The sequence below is a fragment of the Notothenia coriiceps genome, unplaced genomic scaffold, assembly GCF_000735185.1.
Source record: "Notothenia coriiceps isolate Sejong01 unplaced genomic scaffold, NC01 NC01_scaffold00005786, whole genome shotgun sequence".
NCBI lineage: Eukaryota > Metazoa > Chordata > Actinopteri > Perciformes > Nototheniidae > Notothenia > Notothenia coriiceps.
In genome coordinates, this window is record NW_011338487.1 from 22071 (window position 1) to 37960 (window position 15890).

General features: G+C 40.2%; 1 protein-coding gene across 1 annotated transcript; it reads right to left on the bottom strand.

Annotated features, from left to right (window-relative positions):
• Window positions 1-252: 252 nt before the first annotated feature.
• Window positions 253-11357, bottom strand: LOC104943198 (uncharacterized). Its single transcript, XM_010768536.1, has 2 exons — window positions 9937-11357; window positions 253-561 (listed from the first exon to the last, which is right to left on the bottom strand). The coding sequence occupies exons 1-2, from the start codon at window positions 11290-11292 to the stop codon at window positions 253-255; spliced, it is 1665 nt and encodes a 554-aa protein (XP_010766838.1). The 5' UTR covers window positions 11293-11357.
• Between the last annotated feature and the right edge of the window lie 4533 nt (window positions 11358-15890).

Here is a 15890-nt window from a genome sequence, read left to right on the forward strand (position 1 = left end):
TCATGGCAGGACGAGATGGCTTCTGCATACACTTTCACAGTTGAATGCGCAAGCCCTCTGTCCATCAGTAACTGTAAGAAGGAAAAAATAGAGCCCAACTCACAAGATAGGGGCTCTATTCTCCTCTCCTCACACCATCGCTGGAATCCTAGCCACCTTGGCCTGTAACAGGCTGTGGTGGATCCAGCTCTAGCTGCCTGGATAGACTGAATAACACTGTCAGACAATCCACCCTGTCTCAGCCTGTCCCTCTCAGGAGCCAAGCCTGGAGAGGTTGGCCGAGAGTGTGTAACGCCCCGATTGCACCTGCCTCTTGGCTCCTGAGAGGGACAGGCTGAGACAGGGTGGATTGTCTGACAGTGTNCTCCCAGACAGCAGATGGTCAATCATTACACCCAAGTATTTGTATGAAACTCCCTGCTTGATTTCATCTGTGTGGATGACAATGGGGACTTTATGGGAGTCAGATGGTGAGCCAAAAATGATTTCCTCAGTTTTCTTGGTGTTGATCTCAAGAGCATTGTTATCAGTCCACTCCACCACCTGATGTACAGCCTGTTGGTGCAGCTGTGTCTGTGTCTGTGTTACTGAGCAGAGATATTATTGCAGTGTCATCAGAGTACTTAATGATGACTTGATTTGGTGTGTTGGTACGACACTCATCAGTGTAGAGAGCACACGGTTTGATGTGTGAAGTTTTCCATGACAGAGGGATGGTGTGCGTGTCAATAGAAGCCTGAAAGATGGGTTGCCTCACTGGAGCCAGCTCAGTAGAAACGTTTTTCAGCAGAAAACCGCTGCACCCATCTGGCCCAGCCGCTTTCTTGGTGTTGGTGGACTGAAATGTTTTTCTGACCTCTTCGACACTGATGGTAATTTTGTCAGAGGAAGCAGGTATTATGGTTTCGAGCATTTCAGTGCACTTTGCAGAATTATCCAGTGACTCAAAACAGGTAAAGAACGTGTTTAGTTCGTTAGCAAAACAAAATTCATTGTTCGTCACAATAGGTTTAGCTGAGGATGACATTCCTGTCATTTTTGTATCGAATCTTTAAAATAAATGAGGTTACTCAAAAAAACAAACCTGAGTATTCTCAAATAGCTGCCAATGAGCTGATTTTGGCTTATTCTGTCTCAGGTTTGTTACACCGTGTTTATACACATTATGCTGTGTCCTCTGGTTTGCTGCACACAGGTGCATTATGAATGCTATTGTTTACCGGTGTCGACCCATCCTGTCTTCCACATGCCGGGGAATGCCACTGTGAGCCTGACAAAGAATTAAACAAAAAATAAACTTCTTCACAAACAAAGAATACACACAACGTTCAGATCCTCACTTGTTTGTACAACAGACTTTCATTTTATAATGAACCAACATTTCAAAGCCAAACAACATTTATCATTATGCTAACTCTTAGTGTGAATTTGCAATGTGAGTCGAATAAATAAAGTTGTCGAAAGCGGTTTTCTGTGGAAATTGTGTTCCTTGATTAAAAGACATGATCTTAAAACAGATGCAATTCAAAGGATTCCTGCTCCAGTTATTTTCTTTAAAGCAAAAAAACACCTACCAACTCACATGACAGTTCATTTAGATAATGATATGTGTTTCCATATTAAATATAATCTTTCTCACCTATCGATACGAATAAGTTAACACACGCTAATTCAAGATGACTTACAGCAGTGGCCTAAAGTGTGTAAATCCCAAGATAACACCTTTAGGGTAAAATGACAAGTGGTGATGACGGTCACCTCCCCATCATTTCCTCTTTCCTCAACCTCCCTTAACTCGATGTGGAGCATGGCAACAACTCTGTTTTTAGATACATTGCAAATGGAGCAAACAGCTAGTTCCTTTCAAATTAAACAAAACATAGTATTGCATGAACACAGACAACTGTTGTTTTGGTTTAAACAAATAATAGCAACAACATGTTCTGAAATATGGTATCTGAAATGTCCGTATTTCCAAGTGTCCTTCTTAAATCCCCATTGAACAAAGATCTGGCTGGTTGTGGTTCAGTCAGTGTATGTGTATGTGTGAGGAAGTGTAGGCAGGTGAGGGTTAGTCTGAGGTAATTGAAGCTACAGACCAAGACATTATGGATTGTGGAGCAAGCCTCAGCGCCCGAGGCTAATATCAAACAGCTTACATGAGGACAGCTATTGCCATCAACCACTCGAAACATGTCAATAGACAAACATGACATTGTGACTCATAGCGGAAAGGCAACTTTACACATTCACTGCCAAAATGAACATCTCCAGAGTTTGGCATATCACAGTTTATGTCCAAAATATCAAGTCATCTTTCACATGCTGTTATAGTATGAGAGAGAAATCAGGGACACATTATAATTGTAATGTTTGTAAGCCCCCCCACCCCCAGCCACAATGTTGGTCGGTCATATCGTTTATAGAGCGATAAACACTTGACCACTGACCTTTGATCCTAGATGGAGGGCAAACGAGAATTTTAGCATTCAGTTGAAGCTACCGATTGTGAGCTCTGAAATTGTTCTGCTCCAGCTTCGGGTTCACTCTACCACTGTGGCTCTGCCCTGTCTTTTCCAGACTCAGACAGGTGCATTCGCTGCTGGGGATCCACATCTAAACACGTCTAGTATAACAGCAAAAAGGAAATGTCAGCAACGTATATAATTTCATGTTTCAAATTGTTGATGGCTCTGCTTTGATATCATTTTTCCTGTAACAATGATCACAATACCAAAATTCATCCTCAGCATTGTGGAGAAGAGTATAACGTCTTTGAAACGATGCAGAAATGACTGTAGAAGTACCAATCAATCAATCAATCAATCAATCAATCAATCAATCAGTTTATTTATACAGCCCAATATCACAAATGTTACATTTGTCTCAGTGGACTTCACAGTTTGTACAGAATATCAGTATGACAATACGACACCATCTGTCCTTAGACCCTCACATCGTACAAGGAAAAACTTCCAGAGAAAACCCACAGTTTAAAGGGGAACATGGGAGAAACCTCAGGGGAGCAACAGAGGAGGGATCCCTCTCCCAGGACGGACAGACGTGCAGTAGATGGCGTGTGTAAATCTAAGAGATAATACATTTTACAACATAGGTAGGTAGACCAAATGTTGGGAAAGACCAAATGTTTGGAAATGCATGTGTCTATAATAAGAAGATGAATCCACGAGGATGTCAGCAATCTTGTGGGAGCCATCAGGGAAGTAGTATGGTGAGAGTCAGGCAGGACCGCAGTGACAGGTTCAGCCACAACTCAAAGTCCAGGACNGGCTGGGCCAGATGGGTGCAGCGGTTTTCTGCTGAAGAACTTTGCTACTGAGCTGGCTCCAGTGTGGCAACCCATCTTTCAGGCTTCTATTGACACGCACACCATCCCTCTGTCATGGAAAACTTCACACATCAAACCGCTGCCCAAAATTCCATGCCCAAAAGAACATAAGGACTACAGACCAATAGCCCTCACCTCAGTGATTATGAAATCACTAGAAAGAATTCTGCTCCGATTTCTTATCAGTACAACACAAGACAAACTGGATCCATACCAATTTGCCTATAAACAAGGGTGCGGCACGGAAGATGCAGTGGCCACTCTAGTTCACATCATCACTAAACATTTAGATAAACGCAACACCTATGCAAGAGCCCTCTTCCTAGACTTCTCATCAGCATTCAACACAATACAAGCAGACATCTTGGTGTCAAAAATGGCCAAAATGGAAGTAAATCCATACCTNAGCTGCACCAACAGGCTGTAAATCAGGTGGTTGAGTGGACTGATAACAATGCTCTTGAGATCAACACCAAGAAAACTGAGGAAATCATTTTTGGCTCACCATCTGACTCCCATAAAGTCCCCATTGTCATCCACACAGATGAAATCAAGCAGGGAGTTTCATACAAATACTTGGGTGTAATGATTGACCATCTGCTGTCTGGAAGGATCACATTGAATATCTGAGCAAAAGGACAAAACAAAGAATTTATTTTCTCCACCGTCTTAGGTCTTTTGGGGCGAGCAGAGAAATTCTTCTGTTGTTCTTTACATCTGTGATCATTTCTATTCTGCAGTACTGCAATACTACCTGGTACAAATGTTTGTCAGCAGCTTTAAAATCAAAACTGCTCCACCTGTTAAAAATCTGCTCAAAGATTGTTGGTCAACCGTGTCAGAGACTCTATGACTCAGCCTATCATAACAAGCTAGTGAGGCTGTCCAACAACATCATCTCTGACCCAAACCATGTTCTGAACAGTGAATATGAACTGCTACCATCTAATCGGAGATACAGGGTCCCACGTTTCAATAAAGTCAGACTGAAGCACTCCTTCGTGCATCAGTCAATCCTCATAGTAAACACAGAGCTAAATCCCAGATCAAATGCACGCTGAAGGTTCTTTGAGCATGTTTTCTCTCAGTGATTGTGCTGTTATGTTAAATGTTTGTTGTTTGTGTTTCATGTATTGTGTCTGGATACTTTTATCTGTTGATTTTGGACATGGAGCTGCTGTGACGCAAGTCAAATTTCAGACTTGATCTGACCAATAAAGTATTATCGTATCCTATTATCGTATCGTATCGTAAAAATGGTAGTTTCCTGAACTGGGGTAAGTGATTAGGTTTAAATGCTAAAGGAACATATCTTTTACTTGTGCCAATTACTTAAGGGGCCCTCCTCCAATTGTCAACAGGACGTTCAGTTTAATCTTCAGGAGGAATATTCTGCAGTCTGTTAAAAGTGTTGTGTAATGTTGCTGTCTCTAGATAAATAATCCTGTTAACGTCTCAGTGACGCCATCACTGTTTTTTCAACTAAGGCAAGGAGACTAGAAAACAGAAACCCTGCATCACAATGAATGATGAAGATGGCATTGAATTGCATTATGGGAAATGCAAACTTCAGTATAGTGGTGTTTACCACATACTGGATGTTTGGAATTCAGGTTATTGATGTGCTGTACACAAAACAAAATCAATCATCAAAAGGTTACACCGTTAAGACATGGAAATACATGTTATGTAACTGCTGGGATACATTTCAAATCAAATTGCTAAAAAAAAAATAGCATAAGTTAATCAATAAATAAATCAATCGCAAAATATTTCCAGCATATTATTCTAAACATTTTGATGGTTGTGCATATGTGTGCCATTCTTCTGTCAAAAATAGGGTGCATGATATGTAAAAACCCAGACTACTGATCAGCTCAATATCAGCAAGTGTTATGGTAACCAGGTTATCACAGTTCATGTAAACGCATTCCACGAAACTGATGTCTGACTGAACTTAACATTTCCCCTAAGCAGCTGCTTTGTCAGGCTTACAGGTTATCCTCACACAATAGTGATATGGAGGAGGCAGTGACACTTCGGGAAAATTAAAATAATGTGAACATACCATAATGTGTAATGCGCTGGGTAAACACCACATTGATTCAAATGATGTTATATCTGAATAAAATGTCAAAGCTTCTCCTGAATTACTGAAAAGCTGACGCTTAAGGAGATGGCATGTCTGCATGTGTGCCTCAGATGCTGCTACTAGCTGTTGTGTTGTATGCTCTTTGTGATATTAGTGTTTCATCACCCAACTTTATGATATGAGTGCAAATCAACTTTAAAGAAGACATTCAAAATATCATGTGGTGACGAAAAAAACAGCAGACCAGAACAACCTCATGGGAAAATAAACATCAAACCACCGATGACAGTTGGCCCCTGCGGAGGTAGAGAGGAGTTCATACATGCAGCAGGTAAGATAAAGGACAAATAGATGACAAAGAAGAAAGGACAGAAAGAGAAACAGGAAAACTTATTGACAACAATCAGATAGCCTATCTCTTTCTTCACAGTCTTTGGCACGCTATCTCTCTGAGGGGGAGAGGGAGGGAGAGCAGGCTGCAATGAGGAGAAGCTTCTCTTCTGGTCGCAGAGACTAAAAACACAGAGATATGAAGAGAGCGGACGTAATTAGTTTGATTCCCCTATCATGAGATTAGGATTCTATTTTAATCTACAGAATTATTTTACTACAGAGATTCAAAGCATGAGAACCTGACGTGTCAATGAATCCCAAGCTGTTTGAGTCAGTTGCAGGTCAGGTGAATTAAAACATTTATATGCACCAGTTAAATTATAGTTTTTTAACTTAATATAACACAAACTTGAGAATTCAAGTGCTGAAAATACTAAATAATGGGAAAAACATGGAGGGAGGAAAATACATTTTTTTTTAAAAACATGTTGCCAAATGATATAAACATACATAATCAAACTAATTAATTGATACTGATAACTAAATAATAATTTTTAAAAAATGTTTTACTTTTTGAAAGAGGTTACAGTATAATAGTATTATCTGAAGTAATTATTTGCTGACAATATCAAACACATGCATAGCAAGGCTTTTTGGTAACATCACATTTGTAATGATATTAAAACAACAATCTGGGCCAAAACAATCAAGTCCCTACTGTACGTACTTGTTGATGTAATTAGTTCAATGAGTTCAGTGTGTACTGTGCAGCCTATCATACTGTGCATCAGTGGTGATTTGTTTGCAACAAAATGGCTGTGCTATTTTATGTAAATAAGGACTAGGTCATGTTTATAGAATAATTACCCTGCAGCATGATTTTTCTGAGGAGTATGATCGAAGATGATGATTAAAGTCTGTGGTTTATTACACACAGGGGAGTATGATGCCTTCTCTATTGCCCATTATTTTACGAAATCATGCTCTGATTTGTCATTTTTTATTTATATTCCATCCATATAATTTACTTAGTATATTATCACTTTAGGTGTTATCAGCTGTCTGGGCTAAGCACATTATTATATTAAATAAATCACGGTTTCAATGGTGTAGAGTCCAAAATGCCCTGCAAAATGGAAATACAATGTGCATTTACAGCTGGTCTCATTTTGGGACAACTAGATGTAGATACTGGTGCCATAGAAATACTGGCTTTAGTTTTGTCACATGTCTAGAAACACGATTCAACAACATCATGAAAACAATGTAGCTCCATGTCGGCTGATTGTAAGTAGGAAATTACAGGTTACAAGAAGGAGGTATCTAATTCAACTTTAACAAATGAGAATAAACTATGTTAGGTTGTCATAACAACATGATAAAACAGGGTTGATGAAAACAAAGAGGGAAACATTTTGCAAATCATTGTTATTATAGTACTGGAAGTTATCAACACTTCCTCAGCAGCAACAGCGACATCACAATAATAAAATCATCAATGAAACACTACATGTCAAAATCAATTATGCATTAAAGTTTCTTTTTTCAAACCACACCACAGGGTTTTATGCACTCCAATTTTCCTTTCCCAGTTGAAGTTTGAAACTCTTTGAGCGTAAAAGCACTATACCGCACAGTTTAGTCTTGCTACTATAAATGCCTTCAGTCCATAGTCAGAGAAAGTCTTATTTTATTAAGTGGTAAAAAACACACCTCGAAGCAAGTGAGTTCAGATGAAACTATTAACTTGAAACTACATCAATGTCAAGACTCACAGGAAACCTCTTAGAGCAAAGATCTGTATAATGAGCGTGGATTTTGATTGACAGTGACTGGAGGAAGTGAGCAAGTGTCTGAGTTGTGGGACGAAAGAGAGATGAAATTAGAAAATTATAGAGACCAGACGTGTCTCAGTGTAATGGTCTCCTAATGAAGCGTTGGAACGCTGATACCTACTGCATACTGCGGCGTTATTAAAGAGAGAAGAGTGAATGTGAACCTTTGTGCTGTAATAAGACAGATTTAAAAAAGAGCAAGTAGAAGTATGATCATGGAAAAAGATGACACTCACATATAAAATAACTCAAGCTATACAGTATGCAATTGTTGCATTATTTATATAGTTTGTACACTCAAGTCGAATTATCGATAGCAGACCAGAGTAAGTAGATGTTAATGTACAGTAGTTCAGAAAACATATTTTATTGAGTGGGAGAGGTTAGAAAGAAGGAAGGGCTTTTTTTTTTACATTAGCCAGAAGAGGGTTGGTGATAGAGGAAAGGACATACCAAGAAAGAGAGAGAAATGGGCACGCTGACATTTACAGGGGTCTCTATTCTTCAGCCAGATCCCCTCGCTTTTGAAGACCGGCCAAACATTCTGTTTACATGACTGCCTTCGCTGGCTGGAGCACACACGAGTGAAATCACAGACATGAGGTTCAGGATACTGTGGAGTTAGAGTAGTGACATCTCATTGGTGGAAAAGGTAGACTCTACCTTATGCTCTACTGACTGGAGGATGATATTCCACTTGGCTTGTGAAAGAAAAACACTGATAAACAGTATCCTCATTCCAAACGAGTGATTTATGATTTGTAGTTTGAGTAGTGGTGTGCAACTCGATTTTGACAGGATAACAACTGGTGACTTCTAGAATTGTGTGAGTAACATTCTGTTTTTAGACTTCTCTGTTTCAATGTGTGTGCTCTGTATAAATGCTCTGTAGTTGATCTGACTGAAATTGTGATTTTAAATCTCAAAACCGCTACAGTATCTGTCAGGCAGAAACTTGGGACAAGTAATTTGACTGAAACCTTAAAACTGAACTAACTGACTGCTAGAACCCTAGCAGTCAGTTAGTTCAGTTTTAAGGTTTCAGTCAAATTACTTGTCCCAAGTTTCTGCCTGACAGATACTGTAGCGGTTTTGAGATTTAAAATCACAANACACGGTCTCCTACTGCGTCCCAATCAAATTGCACGAGTCAAAGGATCGTTCTCCGGCAAGATCACCGTGCCTGTCATCCTTCATCGTCACTGTCCCCTGGTTCATGACGGTTTTGCCCTTGGTCGGACCCTGTATGCTGGAATTCCCCCCATTCATCTTCTTCCACATGGCTCAAACTTCTTCCTCGGGCTGACGAATCCGAACTCCCAAATACTCCCCATGTTTCGTCGAATGGCTGTTCGATGTTTACCAAGTGACGGCATAGATGGACGTCACACCTAGTTTCGGGATTTCATCGTGACACTGGGAAAATGGGCGCAAAATGGGGCAGTGCCTGGAGAGGGGAATATACAGTTTTGATAAAAAGAGCTAAATTCATATATTTTACCTGATAATCGGCTGATTTCTCTCTTCTGGGTATGGTTTTAAACATAAGTTCCCACTAAATACTGGATTTTATTCAACTATCTATGACTGGGGGAGCCTTTCCTTTAAACATAAAGCCACAATCAGTGAGGAAAAAACATGCTTCAAAGACGCTTTCAGCGTTGCATTTCGGATACTGGATTTCTCCTTATTTACTGTGAGATTGAGAGACTGTGCACGAAGAAGTGCCTCAGTCTGGCCTTCTATTGAATCTTGGGACCTGTATCTCCATTAGATGTAGCAGTTAATTTATTCCACGTCGCGACCATAGGGTTGGTGTCAGAGATTCGGATGTTGTGGGAACAGCCCTTCCCACCTAGGTTTTGGATAGGCTGATCCATGAGTCTAGACAGGGTTGGACCAACATCTTTGAGCCAGGATTTTTTAAAAACAGGGTGGGAGCAGTTCTTGATTTCAAAGCTGCTGGACCAACATTGTAACCAGGATACTGGGCATACTGCAAATGAAGACATGATCCCACCAGGATGTAAAGGAACAAAGAAGGAATTTTCTCCTGGCCGCCCCAAAGATCCTAAGACGGAGGAGAATAAATTCTTTGTTTTTGGTCCAATTTGGGGCACAGATGTTCAATGTGAATCCTTCCATGGCAGCAGATGGTCAAATCATTACCCGCCAATAGTTATGTGTTCTGTGTTTTTATTATTGGAGAACAATGGGCTTTAGGGATGGTCTTGAATGGTATATAATATTTCTCGTTTTCTTGGTCGTTGGACTCAAGAGAGCATTGTATCAGTCCAACCTCACCCACCTATTTTACAGCCTTTCGGGTGCAGCTCAGGGTCGTCTGTGTTACTGAGCAGAGATATTATTGCAGTATCATCAGAGTACTTAATGATGACTTGATTTGGTGTGTTGGTACGACAATCATCAGTGTAGAGAGTAAAGAGCACAGCTGAACTCACGCAGCCCTGGGGGGCCCCTACATTGGTTGTGATGGCAGATGACAGGGTTTTGTTAACCTTCACAAGTTGCTCTCTACTAGTGAGGAAAGCAGCATACCAGTAAATCAGGTATGGATTTACTTCCATTTTGGCAATTTTTGACACCAAGATGTCTGCTTTTATTGTGTTGAATGCTGATGAGAAGTCTAGGAAGAGGGCTCTTGCATAGGTGTTGCGTTTATTTAAATGTTTAGTGATGATGTGAACCAGAGTGGCCACAGCATCTTCCGTGCCGCACCCTTGTTTATAGGCAAATTGGTATGGATCCAGTTTGTCTTGTGTTGTACTGATAAGAAATCGGAGCAGAATTCTTTCTAGTGATTTCATAATCACTGAGGTGAGGGCTATTGGTCTGTAGTCCTTATGTTCTTTTGGGCATGGAATTTTGGGCAGTGGTTTGATGTGTGAAGTTTTCCATGACAGAGGGATGGTGTGCGTGTCAATAGAAGCCTGAAAGATGTGTTGCCACACTGGAGCCAGCTCAGTAGCAAAGTTCTTCAGCAGAAAGCCGCTGCACCCATCTGGCCCAGCCGCTTTCTTGGTATTGTTGTACTGAAATGTTTTTCTGACCTCTTCGACATTGATGGTCATTTTGTCAGAGGAAGTAGGTATTATGGTTTCGAGCATTTCAGTGCACTTTGCAGAATTATCCAGTGACTCCAAACGGGTAAAGAACGTGTTTAGTTCGTTAGCAAAACAAAATTCATTGTTCGTCACAATAGGTTTAGCTGAGGATGACATTCCTGTCATGGTTTTCATGGTGTCCCATACCTTTTTGGGGTTTTTGGCTTTAAAAGCATTTTCCAAAAGCTCTCTGTGTGCCAGTTTTGATTCCCTCAATTTGACTTTCAGTTCTTTCTCTGTCTGTTTAAGTGCTCCATAGTCTTTGTTTTTGAAAGCTATTTTCCTGGTATTTATAACGGTTTTAATGTCCTTAGTCACATAAGATTTATTATTTGGATAGATTTTTATTTCTTTAGTGGGAACAACTAGTTCTACACAGAAGTTGATATAGTCATTGGTAACAGTAGTTATTTCATCTAGTGAACCTTCCTGAAAAATTTCCCAATCTGTCCAATCAAAACAGGCTTTCAACTGTTCCCTACTTTCATTTGTCCATGTCCTTATTACTTTCTTTTCCGGTTTACTTCTCTTCAGTTTGGTCTTATACACTGGTATCATATTCACAACATTATGATCAGAGTTCAGTATTGGTGGTCTACATTTAGTCACATAGGCTCCTTTAACATTTACGACGAGTAAGAAAGAGGTTGGAAGAATCCGGGTGATTGTGTTATCTTGTTTACGGTCACAAACCACATATTTTCATGATCATAACTCAGTTAAGCAGTTAGGTAAAATACGAGAGAATGGTTATAGATAAAACGAGCCAAAACACCATGAAGAGTGTAGTAAAAGACTACCAAAGAGGCAAGAAGACGTATGACGTCAAGAGACCGCTTTATGGTTAATCGTATTTCAATGTTGTGTAGGCCGTAGTTTACAAATATCATCATGTTAACTCGTACCCGTACTACCGTCGACATAAATGCATTTGCGTAAACTAATAAATCGGACTCCATAAGAAAATCTGAAGTCCACAAATACAAAGTTAGACCACTAAATGACGGATTTGAGTTAAGATGTCGCTAAGAGGAAATGTCTACACTTCGGATTCACGAAATCGAGTATTGTCGGAGTTGAGGAACTAACATACAACTTTAGACTCTCTGATAAGGACCACTATAGTAATACGAAGCTACAAGACGGCCACACACCGAAAGTACGCGCTGTTACAAGCAGACGAGCTAATCACGCGAGGTTGTGAACCGCAGTTGTTAGACTTATGATAGGAAGTTGTTGATACTAAACCCTTTATCGTAAATCACGAGGGCTACGATAGGTCATCCATTCTGACGAGTCGAATGCTCGTACGGCTAACGAGAACGATACAGACTCGAGAAACAAAGGTTTCGATAACGTACTATGTGACGGACGTCAAATGTCTGGAGTCGGACGTCAGATGGAGATGTTTCGTATTAAATTCACAACACACATAAATCTTATTTTTTACCTTAGTTCCCAACTCACCTATCCAACGAAACTGGGCAAACTGGAAGCGTGCTACCACGTGTCTAAGTGGAGACGATCTCGAGTTATCGACAAGGTATGGAAAGGGAGACCTACCCAATATCCTTTTTTTTGCAACGGGTGTTTTACACAAAGACGTTATCATTTCTCTTCTATACTTTGTCCAACGAATGGCCCATGAAACATCTTTTCCTATATAATTTCTGATCTTGTTTATATTACCCGGACGAATGACACTGTCGACAGATATAAGAGCACTGTAGATAACCCCTTTGTTTTACTGTACCTCCACAAAGAGATTCTCTGAGTGCGAAGTAATATAAGTATCTGTCTTGTCGGCCGCGCAACGATTCTGCGGGTGAAAGAAAAGACTACTTGGGATTTTCACTAAATACAGACCAACACACAAACTCTTTAGGACGAATTCTAATCTGCCACCTCTATGCTCTATTAGTACCGCGCTTTTTTGTTCTGTAAAACGATGTTCGGGTTTAATCGAGTTCTTCGTGTTCCTACTTTCAGATCGGTAAGTTTTACTATAAACTATTTTCAATAAAATTGTGACGTTTTGTCTGAATTTATAAAGTTCATTCTACACGGTCCTGATAACGCCGTGGGTGCGCAGCGACTTTCATACTATGAGTAAATTAACAATCTCCGTGTATATGAAAAGAACTTTTTTATCGACTTACGCGCTTATTTTACGGATCGTATGGTGTTCAGACAACGTTACTCAAATGAAGTCTAATGTTCAATAACATAATACGTTTATTCGATGAATTTTAACACATAAATTATTACGTCCTAATACAAGGGGTTTCAGGACTTATCGAATTAAGTCATAATGTAATTTTAGGAAGTGTTTTATTGTTCTTGGATTCCCTTTGTACGTATACACCATCTTACCGAAGTTGTTGAAGATTTTACAACTCAAAGGAAGTTCTTTTTACGTAAAAAAATGACGGAGTTTTGAGGTTGATATAACTGTAATGTGATTCCCTTCATTATGCGGAGACTTGGGAGTTAGACATCACACAAAAATAAATTTCAAGTACTTCCCAAAAAAGGAAGCCCACACCCCTATAGAGGTCCTAGTCAATTTTCCAGGATGATGTTTAATCTACGTAGAATACCACTACGGTTGTAGTGGATGTGGACCGAGAAATCCCTGGAGTCGAATGTTTATTATGTGCATAATATAAAACGCTTCTATTGGCTGGTATTCGTGAATTTGTGTATATGTAGTAAATAGAGTAAATTTACAATCTTGAGTAGTGCAAATGAATTCTCACTTTATAAACCCTGATTAAAAGAGGAATTGAATTTTGCCACTTATACCTTCATATCTGTTGTCTTTTACTACTAACTCTAGTAAATTAACATTAGTTTAATGGTGACAGTTGTACATTTGGGTATGTAGAATATCGTACACTTAGCATAGTTCTACCCTTATTACAGTTTTATATTTGTTAATGTTTTTGTTAATTAAAAGAACTCAAAGGTGACGACGACTGTAGGTTTCAGAAGCCATTGCAGACTGGTAGAGGAGGTACGGGTTTGTCCATCCCAGACGGACAAGTAGTCGAACTGTGAGTCGAAGACGACCCGGTCATGGAGTTAGGTCTCAAAGAAAGAGGTTCACTCGTATGACTTATGAATTCCTGCTCGGTCACACTTTTGGCAATCGACAAGTGTACTACTTCTGGATAGACATTCGTAAGGTTTGTATTGCTATTCTTTCGAAGGAAGTGTAAGGAAAGAATATGAAATAATGAACTAGTTACCGTTGTCATTTACTCATGGTTGTTTATAACTCGAACTAAAATCATCATTTTTGGTCACTTTGTCTCTTCTAGTAATTTAAGGGTCGATGTGTTGTTAGTCTAAGTTTGTTTGAATGCAAACCATCACGGAGTAGAGACACCTGATAGTAGACTACAAGGCTACTATTCCATAGAAACAGGAGAGGAGGAGGGGTATTTTAGATTATAGATTTCTGACGGAGTCACGCCTTTTGACTCTTACAACAGCTCACACCAAATAAGTCCCCTGGGTGTAGTCTACAAGAGACAATAACATTTTAATCCTCTTGTTCTTTTCACAAACAAACTCTCAGATAAAAGACAGAAAGTAGTTGAAAATTACAAATGTATTTCGTGTAATAAACTAATATAAACGATAAAGGAATCACCTTGTAGTCTAAGAGACTCTTCAATTAGTATGCAAAGACCATTTGCGTCAATAAACGGAGAGCACTTGGAGGTACTTTCCGACATAAGACAGAAGAAGCCCGAAAAGTGACAAGGATGTCAAATTACCAACAGTACACGTATAATATTACCAAACGAAGAGAGTCAAACCAGAATATGGGACCATAGGATAGTTGGTAATACTAGGTCCAAGTCAGTAACCCACCAGATGAATCAGTGATATGGACACTAGGGTTGACATCTAGAAGAGGTAAACTGCAATTCTATTCTGGAGAAGATAGGTCTCTTAAGCCCACATAAATGACAAACAACAAAATGCACGAGGGTCGCCGTCTCGCAGTAACATGCCGGACACAGAGGTATGGACGACTGACACAAGTGCTCGACGTTTGAGTCGGTGGGCTACGTGGCCGTATCACGAGCCCCTGTACCTGGTTACAGCGGATTCTGACACCAATGGACCCAAGGTTGTCATACAATTCCTAGTGTGGTCTTTTTCTGTTATAGGACNTGTGTGCTCTGTATAAATGCTCTGTAGTTGATCTGACTGAAATTGTGATTTTAAATCTCAAAACCGCTACAGTATCTGTCAGGCAGAAACTTGGGACAAGTAATTTGACTGAAACCTTAAAACTGAACTAACTGACTGCTAGGGTTAACTTTGGTTTAAACATTTGTAGAATACTAAGAGCTTTATTTATTGATTTCCTTTTGAGGGCCACCAGCTGCAGAGAGTTAACTAATTAAAGGGGCGTGGCCCCACAGCTGTGAGAACTCAGCAATCAGGTGTCTGACAAAGACATTAGAGTCCTGCGGGAGTCAAAGACTGACAAAGACATTAGAGTCCTGCGGGAGTCACGAGAGGCAAAGAGGAGGCAAATCCTACTTTGATTGAGCTAAGTATCGCTGGGGTTTTATTTAGTTTTTTAGCCCCTCATGCTATAATCATGTGTATTTTCTCCATTCCTGTTCATGTTTCTTCTCGCAATTATCACTGGCCCCGTGTATTTCCTAATCGATATAACCGGCCTGCTTTCGTCTATCCCACATGCTCCACTGAGATCCAACATCTAGTTTCAGGTGGCCTGTGGAACTGCCAGTCAGCTGTTCCTAAGGCTGACTTCATTTCTGGCTACGCTTCCCTGCAGTCTCTGGATTTCCTTGCTCTCACTGAGACCTGGATTACTCCATCCAACACATCCACCCCAGCAGCTCTCTCCACAGCATATTCCTTCACCCACACACCCAGACCCACTGGCAGAGGAGGTGGCACTGGTCTCCTGCTATCTCGCAACTGGAGCTTTTCCCTCTTCAAGCTACCTAACTTCACTCCTTCCACCTTTGAATTCCATGCCGTCACAGTAACCCATCCTATACAATTAACCATTGTTGTTCTCTACCGTCCACCAGGCGCCTTGGGGGACTTCTTGGAGGAATTAGATAATCTCCTCTCACACATCCCTGAAACTGGCCCTCCCG